General features: G+C 34.8%; 2 protein-coding genes across 2 annotated transcripts in view; both read right to left on the bottom strand.

Moving 5' to 3' along the window:
• LOC106661995 (F-box/LRR-repeat protein 7-like) overlaps positions 1 to 11645 on the bottom strand; it is a 67086-nt gene extending 55441 nt beyond the window's left edge. The window contains exon 1 of the mRNA XM_024229928.1: positions 11437 to 11645. The gene's annotated coding sequence lies outside the window, so the exon portion shown is untranslated. The remainder of the gene's footprint in view (positions 1 to 11436) is intronic.
• A 4834-nt stretch (positions 11646 to 16479) lies between these two features.
• LOC106662012 (cell growth-regulating nucleolar protein) lies at positions 16480 to 20434 on the bottom strand. Its single transcript, XM_014385808.2, has 4 exons — positions 20028 to 20434; positions 19672 to 19888; positions 18995 to 19580; positions 16480 to 16869 (listed from the first exon to the last, which is right to left on the bottom strand). The coding sequence occupies exons 1-4, from the start codon at positions 20153 to 20155 to the stop codon at positions 16622 to 16624; spliced, it is 1179 nt and encodes a 392-aa protein (XP_014241294.1). The 5' UTR covers positions 20156 to 20434; the 3' UTR covers positions 16480 to 16621.
• Positions 20435 to 20453: the final 19 nt, after the last annotated feature.

Genomic DNA, 20453 nt, shown 5'->3' with positions numbered 1-20453 from the left:
TCATTTTTTGATCAACGTGGTCTGTGCTGTCGTCACACCAGGGCGATTGGAAACGGCCAAAATACAGGCTCAATACTCTGAAGAACTGAAGAAGAAGAAAAGAAAAGAGAAAAAACCGAATTCGCTCGAAACCGTTCGAAAATTCATTTACTAGAGTTGCGAAAAGAATTTTTTTTATTGAAACAAACAAAACATTTTTCTATTTATCAGAACAAATTTAAGTTTAATTATCTTTTAAGTCTTTTATCTGGTTTTATTATTTTAAAACATTTGACCTTTTTTTTGCCATGTTTGTATGGAACAAGAAATGACAAATTAAAAATAGTTATAAAAATAAAAACCTGTGTAGACAATGTGTTACATCGGCCATTGTATCAACCGAAGACGATCTAACGGTAACTAACAATCCACGGAGTCACGCTTCGTGTAATCAAGTTATAAATCCGACTCGAAACGTTCCAACATCGATCGATTAACCCGTGTATGAATTTACATCCGATTTACGCGACGTCGCGTCGGTTAAACGACGGCGTCCAAATTCACACACAAGTACACTGAGCGTAATTACATTGATGTAAGGTTTTTGGCTGGAATGAAAAAGCCAGTGTAACGAGCGGGATTCGAACCCACGACGTTCGACTAAATGCGCCACTGTCTACGACTTGAGCTATCGAGGCTTCGATCTACTCGGACACCAGCTCCCCATCTTAACTTACAACTTTTCGAGTTTTCCCTCCTTTCAACCTATTTTTTCATTTCAACCTTTCATAAAAAGTTTAATTAATTGAAAGTAGTAATTTGGTCAATAGACCACTAAATATATTGAATTTAGTAAGTAAAACGAAGTATAGCTTCACTAACAGCTCTCCGTGGCCACTTCATATGTCGCCGAGAATCGAATCCAGATTACACGACATTTGAAAAATGGCAAAAAGGAGGGAAAACGCGAAAGGTAGTAGGTTGAGATGGGGAGTTGGTGTCCGAGTGGATCGAAGTCACGAAAGCACAAGTGTTTAGACCAGCGGCGTATTTAGCCGAAGGTCATGGGTTCGAATCCCACTCGTGCCACTAGCTTTTTCATTTCAACCAAAAACCTTACATAAAAAGATTAATTAATTGAAAGTAAGTAATTTGGTCAATAGACTAAATATAATCAATTTGGTAATTTCCAATCTTAAAAAAGTATCACTCTCCCAGCATGGAATATGTATGACCAGTTTACATGGTACATACTTCTCTTTCTCGGTAGGAAAAAATCTTTGAGAATTAATTGTCTTAAAAATAACAAAAATCTTTTAAAAAATGACAAACCAAGGAGAGAAATAAAAGCCTAAAAAGTTTTTTAAAAAATTATTTATAAATTTTTCAAATATAGTTGATCACCACCACCCAAATCTGAGATCACTCGTTATTTTTTTATTTATTTAAAGACTAATTAAATAAAATATTAAGCTAGCCATAGATATTATTAACCCTTGCAACCGTATTTCCCTTATTTCTCGTTCCATATTGGGAAGTTTTGTTATTGGATTGAGTTGATGATGGGTTTCGGTCTGCGGGTCTGTGAACTCATGCTGAACCGGGACAGGGTCACATGCTGGGTCTGTCTCCACTCTGGGTTTTTGAGTTATTCAAACGCGTTTCGGTATTGCGCCTTATTTAGTGTTTATTGATGACGGATAGGATCGTGGTCAGTCATGAGATATTTCAACCACCAACCTTTCGACCCATATTTGCCCTTCTTCAGGGCTGAGATAGTTTTATTAGATTATTGGTTTGTTGAGGTGTCATCGCTGTTGAACGGTTCGTTTCGTTACGTGTGCTATAATCATTACAATTTTTATTCATTTACAGTAATTTAAGTGGTTGGCCATTTGAGGGTTATCTTGGAGATTTATTATACTTAAGGGTGATTTAATAACGGTGTAATATTAAAAGAAATAATATAATAAGACTATCCCAACAAGGGAAAAAAACATCAATAATTTTAAAATCGAGAGTTGAATTGTTGGGTCTTAACAACAATGTAAATAGGGACATGCCCAGTACTGAAACTGAGAGCTCAGCATTAAATGGTTTATTAAGGACAAACTGAACTACCGAAAATAAATGACATATCTAAATGGGAAAAATTGGTATAGCCTATTTCAATTTGTCAAGCAAGCTTTAAGATATAGAAATAATGCTATAATGAAACCTAATTATTGACTGTTTATTGTGAAATTCTTTTGTTAAACCACTTTATGCATTATATTTTTTTGCTGTAAAAGAATGTATCGTTGAATTTCTAATGAATGTGAGTCAACTCTGGAGATGAACGTTAAAAATGAAAAATGAAACATCTTTGCATTCAAAATAAATTCAAATTAATTATATACTGACATCGGAGTATTGATCCGAAGATCGTGGGTTCGAATCCCGCCTATGACACAAATTTTTCCTTTTGAAAAAAAAATTTGTATATTTAATCTGAATATTAAAAATAAATGTTTTGTTTCTTCTTCATTGTGAGATTTCCCTGTGTGGTCCTGTAATTTGGTCGTTACCGATCATCCTGGTCTACCTATCCTCGTTTCGCCATCATCAGTGTTTATTGAAGATGTATTAGTGCGTCAGGGTTGTGGTCAGTCATCTGAGATATATCAATCACCAGGATTTCGACCCGTGTTTGCCCTTCTTCAGGGCTAAGATGTAATGTTGATTTATACATTGTAAAAGAGACAATCATTAGTCAATGCATGAGACTATTTGTAATTGTTAACCTGGTTGTTATTGAAAATAGATGTGTAAATTTTCTTATCAATTGTTTAATGATGATGATGAAAGGAGACTAGGAAGTGTTGGTTTTTGTCCCCCAAACACTGCAGCCTCCTGGTTTAGTGTACTTCCGTAGTTCCTTAGTTCAGTAGATCGACCTTCTCTTAAGAAGTATTAAGTTATTGACTGTCGTTGCTGCAATTTCTTTCAAGTGTAGACATCTTGGTTTAAAGGAAAATAAAAATATATATTCAAAATGTTAACCGGAAATTATTTTCTTTCTATCTAATATGGATTTGAAATTTTGAAAAAAAACTTTTAGGTTAACACATGTACTGCATTTTTATATCTTTTAGCAATTGCTACGTTTTACTGAAAACTTCGTAGGTCGAATATTGAAAAACTGAGGATATTCTTAGTGAATTATTTTTCCCAAAAATATACGTTCATATATGACAGGGAAGAATTTTTTTAATGCACAGACCGCCACTAAACAGAGTCGGTCCAAAACAGCGAGGTTCTTCGCCCTGCAGACCCCCAGTAGAAAACTCACATTTTTTAATTGTTATTCTAGATAATTAATGTTTTGTAGATTCATCGACCAACTTATGGCCAATTTAACATTATATATATAAGAACATGACACATTTTTGTACTTACTGATTTTTAGACAGAATTTATTACATAAATTCTTTTATTTTCATGTTGACACTGAAAACCTTTTCACTAGACTCTAGTCATTTCATAGTTGAAAAGTTAATTAAGGTTTTTAGCTGAGATAAAAAAGTCAGTGTGACGAGCGGGATTCGAACCCACGAACTTCGGCTAAATACACCCCTGCTCTAACACTTGAGCTAACGAGACTTCGATCCTCTCGGCCACTAACTCCCCATTTCAACCCACCTTTCGAATTTTCCCTCCTTTTTGCCATTTTTCAAACCTTAATTAATTGAAAGATATTAACTGATCAAGCGGACCACGAAAACTGGTGAATTTAATAGTTGAAAAGGTTATAAAAAATATGTGGTGATTACTGTTAATCGATGATTATTCAGAAATCGTGAGATGCGGTCTGGTGTGATGTAGGTTGAATATAAAAAAAATATATTTTGCATTGTATAAATTCACTTTTTTCCACATCCTACATGTATTTGTTAAATGTAAACAATGTTTGTAAATCCCAGGCTCTGAAGATGATCTCAGTAAATATCGAAACGTTGGCAGTATAAAGAAAATGTTTTTATGAAACCTACATCATACCAGACCGCATCTCACGGTTTCTGAATAGTTATAAAAATAAAAGAATTTAAGTTTATACACTTCTGACTAAAAATCAGTAAGTACAAAAATGTGTGTCATGTTCTTATATATATTTGATGTTAAATTAGCCAAAATTAAAATGTATAATATATCCTTTTCTAGAGCCCTGAAGAAGGTACAATAAAGTACCGAAAGATTTAAGATTTAAAATTAAAAATATTTTCTTTCACCACAGCCCTCATAATATCCAAGAGAACATTATCTAGATAACTTATTTCAATAAATTAATCTTTATTTAAGGTATTGGTTGAAATAAAAAAGTTATTGTCACGAGCGAGATTCGAACCTACGACTTTCGGCTTGAGCTATCGTGACATCAAGTGGTTAGAGCAGCAGCGTATTGAACTGAAGGTCGTGGGTTCGAATCTCGCTCGTGACCCTAAACTTTTTCATTTCACCCAATACCTTACATAAATATAATACAATAAAGATTAATTTATTGAATTAAGTTATTTGGTCAAACGGACCACGAAATATAATAGATTATCTAGATAATTAAGTGAATCTGAGATGCATTTTTAATATTTTTATGACGGCAGACATATTGAGTACGTAAGGCTAGACCTTCTTGAAAACAACAACCAGTTTGGGCGGATGCCGACATTCCGTATATTTAGAAATTATATTAATTATTACGTCTACGTTAGTTTTCAAATGTTCACTCTTCAGGATTTTGGAATTCACCGATTTCGTAGCGGTTGTGAAATGTCAAGAGTGGTGATATTTGACGTGTAGATCGGGTTTCAGCCCGGTTGGAATGCAGCGACCCCTCCGGGCAAACGTCCTTGCCTGATAGACAACGGGCGTAGGACGATAAGGAATCCGTAAACCATTTCCAGCCTGACGACACTATTTAACCGCGCATTATATTCTATAAAAAAGATCGCAATAATGTTCGAAAACTCCGTAAATAACTGTACAATAAATAATTAACCTACAGCATGCATGTCTCTACTCTTGTACACTTATCGGATCACAAAATCCGCGATGAAAAGTCTTATTTGAACAAAGGAGGAAGTATTGGAAAAAGCGGAATTCAAGGATAAATGCATTCACAATCTAAAAATAAAACTGTCATTTGTGGCTTATATTCAATTGACAGGATATCCCACTTCATTTTAGCCTGGAAAATGTGTAATTTTTAAAACCAATTTGATATAAGCATCAACTCCATTTACTCAAAACTTGCGAACAGTTCAATTATCTCAAATTCATCGACGAACCCTTAAATGTTGAAACTACAGCATAAATAATAAAATTGGATTTGTCATCGGATTATTAAATCGTCGATCGTTTGCAATTCGATTTCAAAACTGTTTATTTATTCATTCGATTGGCTGTAAGTACTGACCGAGCGAAGGAGTAGCCTACCTTGAAAATGAGACGACAGTAATGCAAGGTTGTAAGAACCATATGAAACAACCGATGGGACTGTACGTCGAATTTGAGGGATGGCAATTTTTAAACAATTCAATTCATCAACAATAACCAAACGGTATGACGAATAAGCAGTCGATAATGGATGAGAAAGTCATTCCTGTGGTAGCCATATGTTTACCAATGGCCATGTCAAGGAAAATATCCTGTACGCAAGTACACTCAAAGACAAAAATCTAAAACACTAATTACCTGATTTATTACAGCGTATTGTTTAACGGGTGTATTCATTTTTTTGGATTTTCTTTTCAAGAAAGCGAGATGTAATCAGTCCAAATTTTCACTTTTCTTATTTCATAGATTAAATTAGTTTTTCCAAAGACTTTTCATTTAAATTTATGAGGACAGCGGCCAAAATGAAAATTCCAACTTAAATCTCGGAAGCATATACATAAAATTCACCATTCGTGATGGGGATGGTTGATTTTTCGTTAAAATACCGTTAAGCCATAAGTACGAAACGAATGAGTGATAATCTCAAAAATTAAAAGAAAGGCAGGTTTTATCGATTCCAGTAGATCCCAGTTATATTAATTGCCGTGTTCCACAGGGAAGTGTTTTATGCCTTGTACTATTTGTAATTTACATTAACCATTTACTTAAACTAAAACTTTCTGGTAAAATAATGGGATTCGCTGATGATACAGTTATACGTTTTTTTGGCAAGAAATATGATGTTATAATAAAAAATACTAATGATGAAATAATATTAATTAAAACTGGGTGAGATAGTAATTTCTTACTTTTCTTAAAACTAATCATTAAATCTAGTCTCTCAAATCAAAACAACTTAAATGAAAATATAGTCTTACATTCTTGGGTAAAATTAATTGCAATCGCCCTATAACACCGTTTTCTAAACAACTTAAATATTTGGGATAATTTTTGACAATAAATTTAACTTCAAAAGTTTCATATTGATGATTTGGTAAAAGAGTTTAGAAAATTATTTTATAAATTTGAAATTTTAAGAAATATTCTCCTTTAATGAAGTCTGTTGATTTCAGAATTAGCACAATCCTTGATAAAGTACAGGATACTAGTTGGGGTGGTATCATAAAATCTACAATTTCTCCAATAATTATTGCTCCAACTTATTTGGAGATCGTGAGGATCGTGAGGTGCGGTCTGGTGTGACGTAGATTTTAGAAAAACTTTTTCTTTATCGTGCCAACGTTTCGATCTTTATTGAGATCATCTTCAGGGCTCAAAGTGTTTGTTTTCAGTGTAGATGTGTCATTATTGTGTGTCGTGTTGAGAGTGCCCAACTCAAACTCCTAAAATAAAAATATTGCTAAATAACATAAAAGGTACAACTCAACATTGATTTTAAAGTGCCATTTTTGCCATTTTTCAAATGTCGTATAATCGGATTGGATTCTCGGCGACAAATGAGATGACCACGGAGAACTTTATTGAAGTGTACTTCATTTTAATCAATTAAATTCACTATTTTTCGTAATCCGTTTGACCAATTAATAACATGAAATTAATTAAGGTTTTTAGGTGAGACGAAAAAAAGTCAATGGCACGAGCGGGATTCGAACCTACGATCTTCGGCTAGATACGCCGCTGCTCTACCACTTGAGCTATCGTGACCTCGATACACTCGGGCACTAACTTCCCATCTCAACCACTCCTTTTGAATTTTCCCTCCTTTTTGCCATTTTTCAAATGTCGAGTAATCTATTCTCGGCGACAAACGGCAAAAAGAAGGAAAAATTCAAAAAGTGTGGTTGAGATGGGAAGTTAGTGTCCGAGTGGATCGAGGTCGCGATAGCTCAAATGTTAGAGCAGCGGCGTATCTAGCCGAAGATCGTGGGTTCGAATCCCGCTCGTGCCATTGACTTTTTTATCTCAACTAAAAACCTTAATTAATTGTAAGATATTAATTGGTCAAGCGGACTACGAAACTAGTGAATTATTATTAAGTATTCATGTCTTCGAATTTATAAGCATAAACTTTTACCTATTACGGACTTCAATTTCACTACAAGAACAAATGGATTAATAAAATTTATTGTTCATAAAGTAAACAATGTAGGACTAAGGCCCAAACATCAAAACAAAATTGGAATAAATTCATTTTCCTCTTATGATAAATTTAATTTTTGTAACATATAAAATTAAAGAAGAGAAATTTTTAAAAGTAATATATTAATAAAATAATTATTTAAAAAATTACATAAACTGACTATAGTCAAATTGAATGTATACTGCTAACACTAATTTGTATAAATCCGTTTTTTGTTTATTTTAGTAATGTATAAAACTATTTGTGAGCTCACAATTCCAGCCCAATGAGAGCAGACTGTTCATTTTATATTATTTTGTTCTACATTATCATTAAATTTTTTCTCCGAATAATATATCCCAGTTCAGCAAATAAATTTATTTTTGTCTTTTTGTCTTGTATACGTGGTTCAAAACGAAGTTTGGAAAAAGGTAAACAGAATTGCAAATGAATCGAAAAAACCCTGAAATATACTGAAATAATAACAAATTATAATGAAAATTGATAGTAATCAAATCGTTTCCGACAGATGAATAATTAACTAATCAATTAAACAAATTGACTGATCAATTTGGCTAGAAAATAAGAGAGAAAGTTTTCAATCGTACGGTTTCATCAAAAATACACGTTTACAAGCTATCATTAACAAATATTCACTAAAGATTTTTTTAAACTTGTCTACTAGAGAAAGTATTTAATTAGAAAATAGTAACCTTCTAAACGTTGTTAAAATGCAACTCTAATTTTGAAAAAAGTCTCTTTTATTATATTGTAGTTTTTTTTTGTTTTTTTTTTAATTTAGAGGATACGAGAAATAAAATTCTTTCTTTTTAAAAAAAAGTTTATTTAATTGATATCATAAAAGAGGTGCTTGGTAAGTTTATTGTTGATTGTTCAGCCCGGGAGTCTCCTCCGTCCTTTTCCTCTCTACCAAAAACAGAAACGTTTCCAAATATATAGCCGAAATGATAAAGGATCATAAATCGGAATGGGTCCGGTGATAAACTTAACGGTAACAACGACCGAGAATCCCCAAGCTCTCGTGGAATTGGGTCGTGTGAGGCCGATGAGGAAAGTGAAGGACCAGTTCTCGTCTAGTAACAAAAAGAAGCCGCAGAAGAATGATGAAAAAGATTTTTCAATCGGTTAAAACAAAGAACTTATCAATTTTTATCGACTATAACAAAAAAGTTGCACAACGTATCAATTTGAGTTTAATATCCTTGCCTTACTAAATATCAGTTATTCAATTTTAAAACCTGATGACGATGATTTAATAGAATTCGATTGGTCATCTGAATGTCCTGAGTGAATGTTTGACCATCCTGGGGAACACTTTTTCAATCGTCAGATAGCTCAACTTGCATTCATCTATAAAATTTCTTTTAATGTCTGTAATTCTTTGCGATGAAACCTCAAAGAATGTTTAGGTAAATTCAAAAAGCTTAAAGCTCCAGCAAAATTAATCTATAATACTCCACATTACATTGATAACATATAGATGACTTTGTTAATTTCAGTTCTCATGTTGAAATAGACACATAAACCAAACAGACGAAAATTCGGGCGTAAATAGCCCTTTTCTATCTCTTTATTTTGTAGCAAAAGGCGTTTGGTATTTTGACGCAAGCGTATTATCAAATATTAAAAATAGAGACGAAGAAAATTATTTAATTATTTTGCTTTTTTAAAAATAGTTTAGAAAAATGCGCTCGTATTGAAAAGTTCTAGTGCCTAATATTTTACATTCAAAGTTTACATGTATATACTCTGTAGCTTTTTTTTATAATCCGTTCTCAGTTAAGAAAGATGTACCTGCTAGGTAGATTGGACGATAAGGATAGGACGAAGGATTAAAGACCAAACGTCAGCCATTTTTCAAGCAGTTCTCGGGGCGATATGAAGTGAAAATTTGTGAAAATCTCTGAACATCGACTATTACATACACATGTTATATTTACAATAAGAAACGTTACGTAACTAAAATAATTACTTTTATATTTTTAATGAAGCCGAAGGTCGTGGGTTCGAGTCCGCTCGTGTCACTAATTTTTCATCTGAGCCATTCTTTCCATAAAAATAATTACTTTGGTTAAATAGTTTCATAAAATGTTAAACTTTTTTTTTCTAATTTTCCCTATTGTTGTACATCAATTGGAGAGACTTCATAGCACACCATTAAGCATCTATGACCAAGAGCAACTATGAACTTTTGTAATTTTTGACAAATGTCCCACAGGGCCAAAATTTGACCTAGAGGACGATCCCCTCGTTCCTACCATTTTATACCATCACCCACTCGACGACTTCCTACTCGGACACCCTCGTAGATTCCGGCTGGAAACCAGTCGGCATGCCTAATAGTTTCTTTTACTTTGCACGTCTGTTAAGTGAAAAACGTTCCATAAGAAATGCCCACGAAGTTTTCCTGGCTTCGATCTATCGAAACATTCATACTGAACAAAGCTTTTAAACGTTATATACAATAATTCGTGTTAATGCATGCGGCAGCATAATGACAAAATCAGCATTCGGTAGCGGTTTTTTTATGGTGCGAACAAGCTTTTCTCGTGTTGTTAAACAGCATTCTATCTTTTTATTTTTGTTTTTCGTTTTTTAAAAAATGGCCTTATGAGCTTGCAGATTATCCAGAGTACGATTTCGTTGATTATTTCATCATATATAGTCGGTGGAAAGGGGTGAAAAAAAGGGCCATGGGCGACGGTGGGAATCGAACCCACGACCGCGGACTCTACCATGCATTCTTGAATCTTGAATTTTAAGTTTCTGATTAAGGATTCAAAAACACACAAATGATTATCTTAGGACACCTAATATAAGGTTTTTTCGATGTCTATTGCTATCCTTCGACTAGAAATTAAAATATGAAAGTTGTATTCAGGTGCGTAATAGAAACGTCAAGGGATGATGGATGTGCAGGTAATCAATGTAAAATCACATCAAAAGGAAGCAAGACACATTGCAATTAGAGCGGATGAAATTCGAGTAATTTAAACCTCAAGGCTAGTGGTTACACAAGAACGACACCATTGAAAACCGAGCTTTTTGAACGCTTATCATTGGCGTTGTATGTTCGTGTGCGCCATTGACCCTCTTAGGAATGTATATTTGGCCACAGCTTACCAAATATTGCGCACAAAAAAAAAAGATTGAACGGTGTAAAAATCGCAGTAGTTGACATTTCAAGGCAGGCTTTGTATGTCATTAAAAAAGACCATCGTTGACGTTCATCTCGCCTACTTGTTGGACGTGTGTACGCCTCCTTCTTCCTAAATGGAAAAAAAACTTGTAATGATGCTTGCAACCCTTTAAATAATCCATCTTCATAATCTTTATATTTAAACGCTTCATAAAAACACTTCAACGAGATGAAAAGGTGTATTGTAAAATGAACAATCGTTTAAAAGAAATTCTGCGTGAAAGAATGTTGTGCAGTGCATCGCATAATTTTACAATATGTTTCATGTATCATTTTCTCCTTTATAATATGTTGGGCAAGAGACTAGAAAGCTAAAAGTTACCGTTTTCTCTCCCACTTAGGGGTTCGTGGATTTTAATCTATTATTCCCATTAAAAAAACCGTCATAAAATTCTCTTAGATACTTAGATTTAAGATTAAGACTTAGATAATAGGCTTAGATTAAGCAGAGATCGTCAGTTTAAAAAGTTGAAATAAACGAGTTGTTTGCCACGGTTGCAAAACAGATCGACTTATTAATTTTATTTTTTTAAATACCGTTATGGTATAATTCGTCTAGAGAAAATAAAAGAGAGGCGGATTCTTGTGTGGAGGACGGTGAATGGCAGGACATTCCTCCAGTTCCATCCTGAGGACAAAAGTTCGCGTAATGGCTCTCACGCAGGTTCAATGATCTGGGGTTACTAACTTTGTTTTTAAATCAGGTAGAAATCCGATGGCGCCGTCGTTTCTTGCAGGACCATGATGGGACTCGCACCTCCGCTGGGTTCCAAAACGCACGGATTGACACTGACTGAAGAAACAAATTTAAATCACGAGATCGGTTTTGTTAAAAGGGTCTACGAGGATTGACTGTCCGACTGGAGGACAACGGGGAGCCTGGTCCCCCACCATCCTCACGAGGATCGCCCCTCCAGAAAGTCCAGGGGCAGGTTCACCGAGGAAGGCTACCCAACGAAGTACAATCTACCCCACGACCCAACTTTAGAATCAAGCCACCGAGGTACAGTCATGTTGGAAAGGAGAACTTTTTCCCAACTGAGCACTGCATCCGCCGTAGTGCACTCTTACTTTAAAAAGACCAACTTCATCCAAAATTGGGTTGTCCTGAAAATACTGCAGGTTTTCATGTTTTCTTTCTATAACTCCCTCTATAAAATAAACAGTTTACGTTTAATGGATTATTCTTTTGTACGAATGTCAACACTTTTTATCAAATCCCAAACAAAAATGTCTGTACCTCAGTACCATTTCGTTACTTGGGAATAATAATCTTTTCTAAGATGTCAACGCGTGATTTCGTTTTACGAATTTAAACTCGGTCGGAACGGTGCCCAAACGCCCAGAAACATTAACGAAATCTGGGGCGACGGCAGTGTGAGTGAGAGCGCAGTTCAGAGATGGTTTAAAAAATTTCGAATAGAAGAAGAGCCTTGAAGACAAAGGTCTTCGAAGGATTTCGTATCCAGATGATGAATCTGCGAACAGAACGAATAAAAACCCAGAACGACTGTCCCAGAACATGCAGAGAATCTTTCAGTTAGCAAATCGACCGCCGCTTACACCTTAAGGCAATAGGAAACGTGAAAAAACGCCGGGTTCCTCATGCATTAAATGATCGCAAAAATAGTCATAGTTATGAAGTGTTGCCTTCATAACGAACTTTGCCGAAACAAAAACGAATCTTTTCTGGATAGACTTGGTACTTGTGATGAAATGTGGTTTCTCTACGATAACAGCGTACGTTCTGGTAAGTGGCTTGACAAAGGAGAAGCAGCACCACATTCCCAACTCATCAAAAAAAGGCGATGGTGACTCTTTGGTGGCCTCATTTGGGCTGATGTACTACGGCTTTTTGAACCCTGGTAAAACAATCGAAAAATGTATTGATCTCAAACTGAAGCAATCCACCAGAAATTGGCATTATCGAAGCCATCTTTGGGTCAATTGGAAAAGGCCGGTTCTGTCACACGACACCGCTCGGCCCCATGTCTCACACACGAAAACAGTGGGATCTTGGTTATGAGGTTCTGCTTCATCCTTCCTATTCTCCTGACCTCCCGCCCACCATTTTTTGAGACACCTAGTCAACGTTTTATTATTTAAAAAAATGATCAAAAGTAGTTAGAAAATGAGTTTACTGAATTTGTTAATAATAAAGACACCAAATTATATTCAATGGGATACAGAAGTTGCCATCACGTAGGCAGAAGTGTGTTGAGAGTGTTGGAGGGTATTTTAATTCATAAAAAATGTTTAAAATCATGTATTTAATTTATGCCCTTATGAAGTTTTGAGGCCAAATCTCACCTCATCTGTAAAGAGAACTCGTCCCCAATCTTCCAATGTCCAATTCTCATGTTCCCGTGCTAATTGAAGCCTGGCCATTTTCTTAGGTGTTGTAAGAGGTCCACAAACCGGGTACCCTGACGTTATTTTCTTCAATCCTTCTTCTTCCAGGCCTGAAGGAAATCGAATCCTTTTGGACAATAACGCAGGATAATGCCCGGCCCCCAGAGCATGTATTGTGTTGCTAACTACCTGAATGAAGTTGGAATTGAGTTCTTGATGTGGCCAGCTTGAAGTCCAGATCTGAACCCAATCGAGCACATTTGGGACCAACTTAAGCGACGAGTACGACGGCGAAACCCATATCGTTACATCCAGGAAGAGTTGGAAACGGCTGTTCTTGATGAAAGAGGAGAGAAGGAAATAATCGGCATTAAAGGGAACAAAAAGTTTTTATACATTTTTTTATTTATTTTTCGTTCTTTACTAAATAATTGTTTTTTTTTAGAATTGGGTAATAAACATTTTCTCTTTAAATGTTTTATTTTTACTACCAAACTTATTATTTGTATACAAAACCGAAATACACTAAAATTTAAGGGTGGTGCGTTTATTTTGTCCGTAAGTGTATATTATATACATTATTTTATTTACTTAAACAGATTATTTTTACAAAAAAAGAAAGATAAATTAAGGATCAGAAATAAAATTAAGATACGGAATAAGTGCATGTATTAAGATGATCCAGAAACGGAAACAAAAAAGTAACATCGAATTTGATAATAATTATCCTTTATAATAAAATTATTTTGTTACATTATTTCTAACGAGCCTTGGAAAATGTCTTACGAGATGTTGTCCTCTAATTATTTTATTTAATTTTTTCCCCGCTGAATCGCAACCAGAGGCAAAAACCTTGGTTATGAGTAACATTCCCCATACCAGTTTTAACATTTGAGCCACCCAGATTGTAAATGCCACGAGTAGCAATTAGCTTCTGGATAATTGCCGACTAGAAACAATTTCGTCGTCACTCTTCGTCATAAATACATAAATCGGGAAAAAATTGCCAAATACAGAAATACCAGATTTCTGACCAGCTGTAAAGAAAAAATCACTCCATAAATCATAAAGCTAGTAAAGCAATAACAAAAAGATTAACTTAAGATTACATTAGCTTATCCTACAACTAATTACTTCATCAACTTAACAAATAAATAAACCAATGTGATATCCTTAAATATTCTTCTTCCTCAAAATTGAGGTCCCAGGGAATCAAGTGTACTTTCCTTAGGTGCCCCTCGGTTAATTTCTTTAAGCGTCTTAGTTCTTTTCCAAAATGGCTGTACTGTACCATAGCACTGATTGTGAGTATAGAAGTAATTAGAGTGGCCTTCCACATAGCCCATAGTATGGCAGTTATGTGCTCTGACCCTAAATCCATGATTACTTACCTTGCTCTAAGCCTTTGTCTCACTATGAAGAGCAAGTTTTTGACGATTAAAAACCAAAATAGCATCTCTACTACTATTAAAACTAATAAGTACATCCCATTTAAATTTAGTTTTTATTTATTCATTCAATGTCCAATATCCTTGAAAGACTTCTATTAAAGTGCTTAACAACCATCCTAGATAATCATAAAATCATTCCGTATCGATTAGACTTCCGTCCCATCATTCCCCGATCTAACAAGATTAGTTGTCGACACTATCTCCTTTTCTCTAGAAAGCCTAGAGTATAAAGAGTATTGCTTGGGTGCGTTTCTAAATGTAGCACAGGCTTTTGATAGGGTCTCGCATCTGGGCATGCATAAACTTGATCACCTCCTACCCACTCTTATTCATTAATCCTATCTAACAGACCACTTCTTCAGAATGAGTTAACCACAAGGAAGTATTCTTCATTCCATCCTTTATAACATCTGCAATGCTGACCTACCCCCATATCCCAAACCATCACCACCTATGCAGACGATACAGCAGTTTTGTCCTCAACCTTGAATCCTGTCTAAGCTACCTCCAACACCCAAGAACACCTAAGCTTATCAAAGACTGGTGCAAAAAGAAGAGGACAAAACCGAATGAAGAAAACTGTACTTAGTGAACGTTCACATTGAGAAAACAGTTTAGAAGTTCACTTACATCAACTACAAAGAGATAGCGACTTCCATTCAAGTCAAATACTTAGGACTGTACCTAGATGGCAAACTGACATCCCCCATACAAGACTTAAAAAACAACTCAACAGAAGATTTCTAGTACCAAAATCTGACTTGACCGTCAAAACTAAACTAACCTTATACAAGACTACTGCAACCACTTCGAACATACAGAGTGAGTGATACTGTAGGTTCTGCCAAGCCATCCAACATCCAGCGCATCAGGACTCCAATCAAAAGTCCTAAAGCAAATTGTCAAAGTGCATTAATAAGTCACTAACCTCACTATCCACAATGACCACAACATTCCTTTTGTCCACGATGACTCCTGATTCCAAACGTTTCACACCAACATTTCGATTCATCCTAACCCTACTGCTGAAGCCCTCTCTACACATCCCCACCCTTAGAATCTGCCACATCACTTTTAATCAACAGTGGCCTTGAGACCTCCTTGCCCCTCGCACTGAGTTGTGGCATTGGCGGTTTCTCATGGTTTGGTCCTCCAGGTGCAACACTGGCATTAGTGCCATTAGTGTTAATGCTGTGACTGTGAGAAAAAATGTTTTTTAAGCATACTGCAACAAAATGAAATGTTTTCCTTTACACCTCAGTCCTGTTGACTGAGATCATGTCTTATGCCGGAGGTTCAGCAATTCTCTTAGTTTTATAATCCAACGTATGTCTGTAATGCTCCTGTTTGGATTTTGGCCTACATCTAACCCCATGATCAAACAACCTATATACACCGTATACATGGTACCAATGGGAAAAGCCTGCACCCATTCTACGTTGCTTCCTATAAAATTATGCTTCAGTCAACTTGACTATTGATTGGATTTGAAAGGAAAAACGAGTTGCAAAAAAGACAAACCTACTCCCTTTTTCCACACCAGACTCCTCCAGTCAGCAGGTCATTTTTAGGTTCAAATCCCACTCACGACACCAACTTTCTTAATTTAACTTTTAATTTTGCATAATTTAGTTTACTATAAAAACTAAAAATAATGATAATTCAAATAATTTAATTTAATACCAATAAAATTATATTAACATAACAACAAGGACAAACAAATTTCAGTTTGGTAGAAGTGTATGTGAAACAAGGTTCGAATCAAGCGATATACATTTTTTTCATTACATTATAATGGATTTTATTTGTATACTAAAACAACAAAAAGGTAGGGTATGGGTATGTAAAGAAACTACATAAAAAACTATTTTTTCAACTGAAAAGCAAAACTGTAATAAAATTCTGATTTATCGAAAAGAAGAGGCAGGTAAAAACAAACAAATAATCATTTAATTTAATTACCAATACAAATTCTTCTTTGTATGAATTCTTACTCAATTTCAAATCACAAAATATATGTTTGTATAACATGATATACATAAAAGTTATATATTAAGGTAATTCTTTAATTCAAGCTTCTTGTTTCTCTAACATCACCTTATCACCACTTACAACTACATTATTAATACGCTTTAGTTTTTTAACAAATTTTTTACTGAGTTTGACTTCGTCATGCGGTTCTCCAAACTGTTGAATGTATTCATTAATCACTATTTTCTTCAACCTCTTCAATGGAATATTATTCTGATTTCTAAGCACCGCCTTAATAGTTTGGTTCCAATTAAAGCCAGTGACCGTTGGTTTTTCAGGTGCAGGTTCTATAACATCAAATCAAATTAGTTTTAGTAAAAGACTTCACATTTACAATATTTCTATATTTTCAACAGGAGTTTGGTAAAAAAAAAACTATAGACAGTTGAATCTGGCTTGACGCTACATTCAGTTGGAGTTTGATTACACACCAACGCCTATGAGAAGAAGTGGGAAATGCAGTCAAACTGATGTCAACACATCTTTGCAATAATTATATGTATTTTTTTTTAGCTGTGTCAATGTAGGGGCTATGTGGGGAACACATACAATGTAGTCTTTTAAAGTGGTTAAATAATTTAACAAAATAGTGCAAAAAACTCCCCTCTTTATTAAATTGAAATAATTTATTATAGCATTTATTAAGATGTCAGGGTTGGCCGACAGGCTCTTGCATGTCACTGGACTGTAGGTGGCACCCTAGCCGGAAATGAGCAATTGTCCTTACGCTCCTGGCAGAAGTGCCCTTTATGAGTTGCTCATTGTGTCCCACATAATAGAAGCTTGCTATGCCTTGGCTCCTTACACAGTATATAGGCGTACCCCAGATTTAAGAATGGTTCACGGGCAGAGTAGTGAGTTTGTAGGTCCCCAGTTTCACTTTTTAGAGGACATGGTTTTTTCATTGTATATAGTTTTAATAGTGTGCATGTATTTCTTAGTGTGAGTGTCAACTCTCCAGCGGTGTGTGTTTTAGGTTCAATGGCAGAATAGTTATGAAAGAACACCATCGACCCTAATTTAGACTAACTCATCACTATTGTGTGTAGGTCGATAGAAGAATACCAAGTACTCCACCGAGAAACCAGAATGATTGCCATGTACACAGATGTGAACGTATTTATTAGAGCGACTGTTGTTCACATGGTGGTTTTAGCATGAGTTGAGAGTTAAAATGACCTAGCTATCAAAAGCACCTGGACCCCATTGGATGCAAATCAGCATCTGGCTTAAACGAAATACTAGTGACCCAGCTCCATAACAGAATAATTTAAAGGCCCTATGGTCAGCACATCGGGGTATGACAACCCTTTGGGTGAATGTCTAAATTAACGTGTGGTGATTATTAGTGACCGTTAATCGATAATTATTCCGAAATCGTGAGATGCGGTCTGGTAAATTATTTTTGATAGTTCTAGCTACTAAAACGCTTATTTCACCAACGTTTACAACTTTAGTATTGATCACAGCTATTGGAAATTGAACGTAGTTTTCAATGGTATCAACAGATTTGTCCAAAAACCTTTTAGTTTTGGTGTTATCATCGTTTCTTTGAAGCAAGGTCATGAAATCCTAAAAAATCAGAAAAAGAGAAATAACTCCAAAACTGTTGAGACTCGGACCAAGTTAATTAGGACTTTTTGGTCCAATTTTGAATGTAGAATCTACTGGGAAAGTTTGTAACACGAGTAGCCGTACACCCTGTATAAATATAAATAATAAAAATAAAAATAATTTATGTAAAAAAAAAAATATTTTGTACTACACGTATACCATAAAGCATAAAAAATTAATTCAACTTTAAAAAAAAATTTAATATGGTTAACCTGTTCTTTTTTTATTTTTTTTTATTTTATTATTATTTTTTAATTAGTTTTTCTTTACACATGCCAGATTTCTGTTATAGAATTTTTCCATAGATAAAAATAGTATAATACAGTCGTGATACTATTTTATTTATTTTTTTATTGACATCATGAAATGTGTCCTTCCCATTTGTATAACACATTATTATTATTATTTATTGTTTGGAGATCGTGAGATGCGGTCTGGTGTGACGTAGGTTTCAGAAAAACATTTTCTTTATCGTGCCAACGTTTCAATCTTTATTGAATCTTTATTGGCCTGAGATTTACAAACATTGTTTACATTTAACAAATACATGCAGGATGTGGAAAAAGTGAATTTATACAATGCAAAATCTATTTTTTATTATAATCAATCACACCAGACCGCATCTCACAATTTCGGAATAATTAGTCTAAATTAACATTTGCCATAAAAAAGAAACCAGTATTTAATATATTCAAAAACAACAGCACACCGAGGGCCTCTTCTAGGATAGAACCTCTACTCTTGCCAACTCTTGTAAAAACATAAATAAATAAAATATAATATAACGTAATGTATTACCTTCTGTACTGAGTTTGCAAAGTTTGTCTTGCGGGTCCAGTTCTTTTTCAGTCGGATCTTTTTTGGATTTTTTCGCAGGCTTTTCACCATCCTCTTCCTCATCGCCTTCCTTGCTGTAATTTTCAATTTCATTAAGTTCTGCCAGATATTTTAATTCTTTATTTCTTTTTTTTCTCTCTTTTTTGTCCATCTTTTCTGCTTCACTGCAAGGACCATCAGCTGTCGACTGTTCAGAATCTTTCTCATCTTCTACACAATCCAATTTCCTCTTTTTATTATTTATCTCTTGATCATGAGATTCTTGATCGTCTATATTCATTTCTTCCTCATTCAAATTCTTGCTCTCTTTCGGTTCCTTTTTATCCGATTCATTTCCGGTTTTCCCACTATTGGAATTTTCTTTCTCATGACCATTTTCAGCATCTGCACTAAGAGAACCCTTATCCACATGCTTGGCATTGTTAGCATTGCTGTTGTTATTCATTCTTTCTGCTTTAAACTTTACAAATTCTGTTTCCATCAAGGTGAAAACATCGTCAGTTACTTCTTTATTGTAGATTTTATAATATTTACTCTTTACGAAATTCTTAAAAAAAAAAAAAAAAAAATTAAATTATCGATTTTAACAAAGTACAGATGAATGTAAAACACTATTTTAATTTTTTTTAAACCATTACATGAAACTTATTCCTCGCTCTGGGTAGGTTGGTTTGGCCTTTAAGAGATTTTAAAAGGCTATCAATTTTAATGTCATGTTGCGGAGTGCTTAGAACTTTTTCCACGCAGCACAGCCAGCGATTCTGCTTGGCCGCGGGGGGTTTGGTTTTGGCATTCTTTCCTCCGTACCTAACTTCCTCAGTTACACAAGATGTATGTTGAACATGTTCATCGTTCCTGAAATCAATTAAATACTGTCAGCCTGTTTTTCAAATGTTAATTTTGACAAAATTCAGATTCTAGTTGCCTGTAAGATACGAAAAAGATACAGGATACAATAATTATAATATTTAGAAATAGATAATAATCAATGAACCTGAAGTCTTTTAAGCAGTCGATACAAGTCAGCCAGAATGGTAGACATTTCCTGCTCATTTGTCCATGCTTGACAACCGCATTTTTCTTCAAACACTCGTTACACTTTTGACAAGTAAAGAAAACCATTGCCGCAAAATCAACGAGACACAACAAGACACAAAATCAAACGAGAGACACGATTTGCTGAGAAGCACGTGTTTAGGTGGGGTTTGTGTATTAAAATTTAAACCTGCAAGGCTGCAATTTCTCAGTTCCCCTTCCCAGTAGCCAGGCGATCGAAACTCATGGTTCGTCAAATCGTTTCCATACTCCAATCGATATTTTTTCCCTATAGGCGTAGCAGAATGGATGGGCATAATGCTACTTTTTGTGTAAATGGGATTAATCGATACAAAAGTAAAAAAAGGAAGTACACCAAACATTA

The sequence above is a fragment of the Cimex lectularius genome, unplaced genomic scaffold (assembly GCF_000648675.2).
Source record: "Cimex lectularius strain Harlan isolate CLEC.00 unplaced genomic scaffold, Clec_2.1 scaffold57, whole genome shotgun sequence".
NCBI classification, from domain to species: Eukaryota; Metazoa; Arthropoda; class Insecta; order Hemiptera; family Cimicidae; genus Cimex; species Cimex lectularius.
Note: the sequence above shows the minus strand (reverse complement) of the source record. Positions and strands in the feature narration are given on the sequence as shown.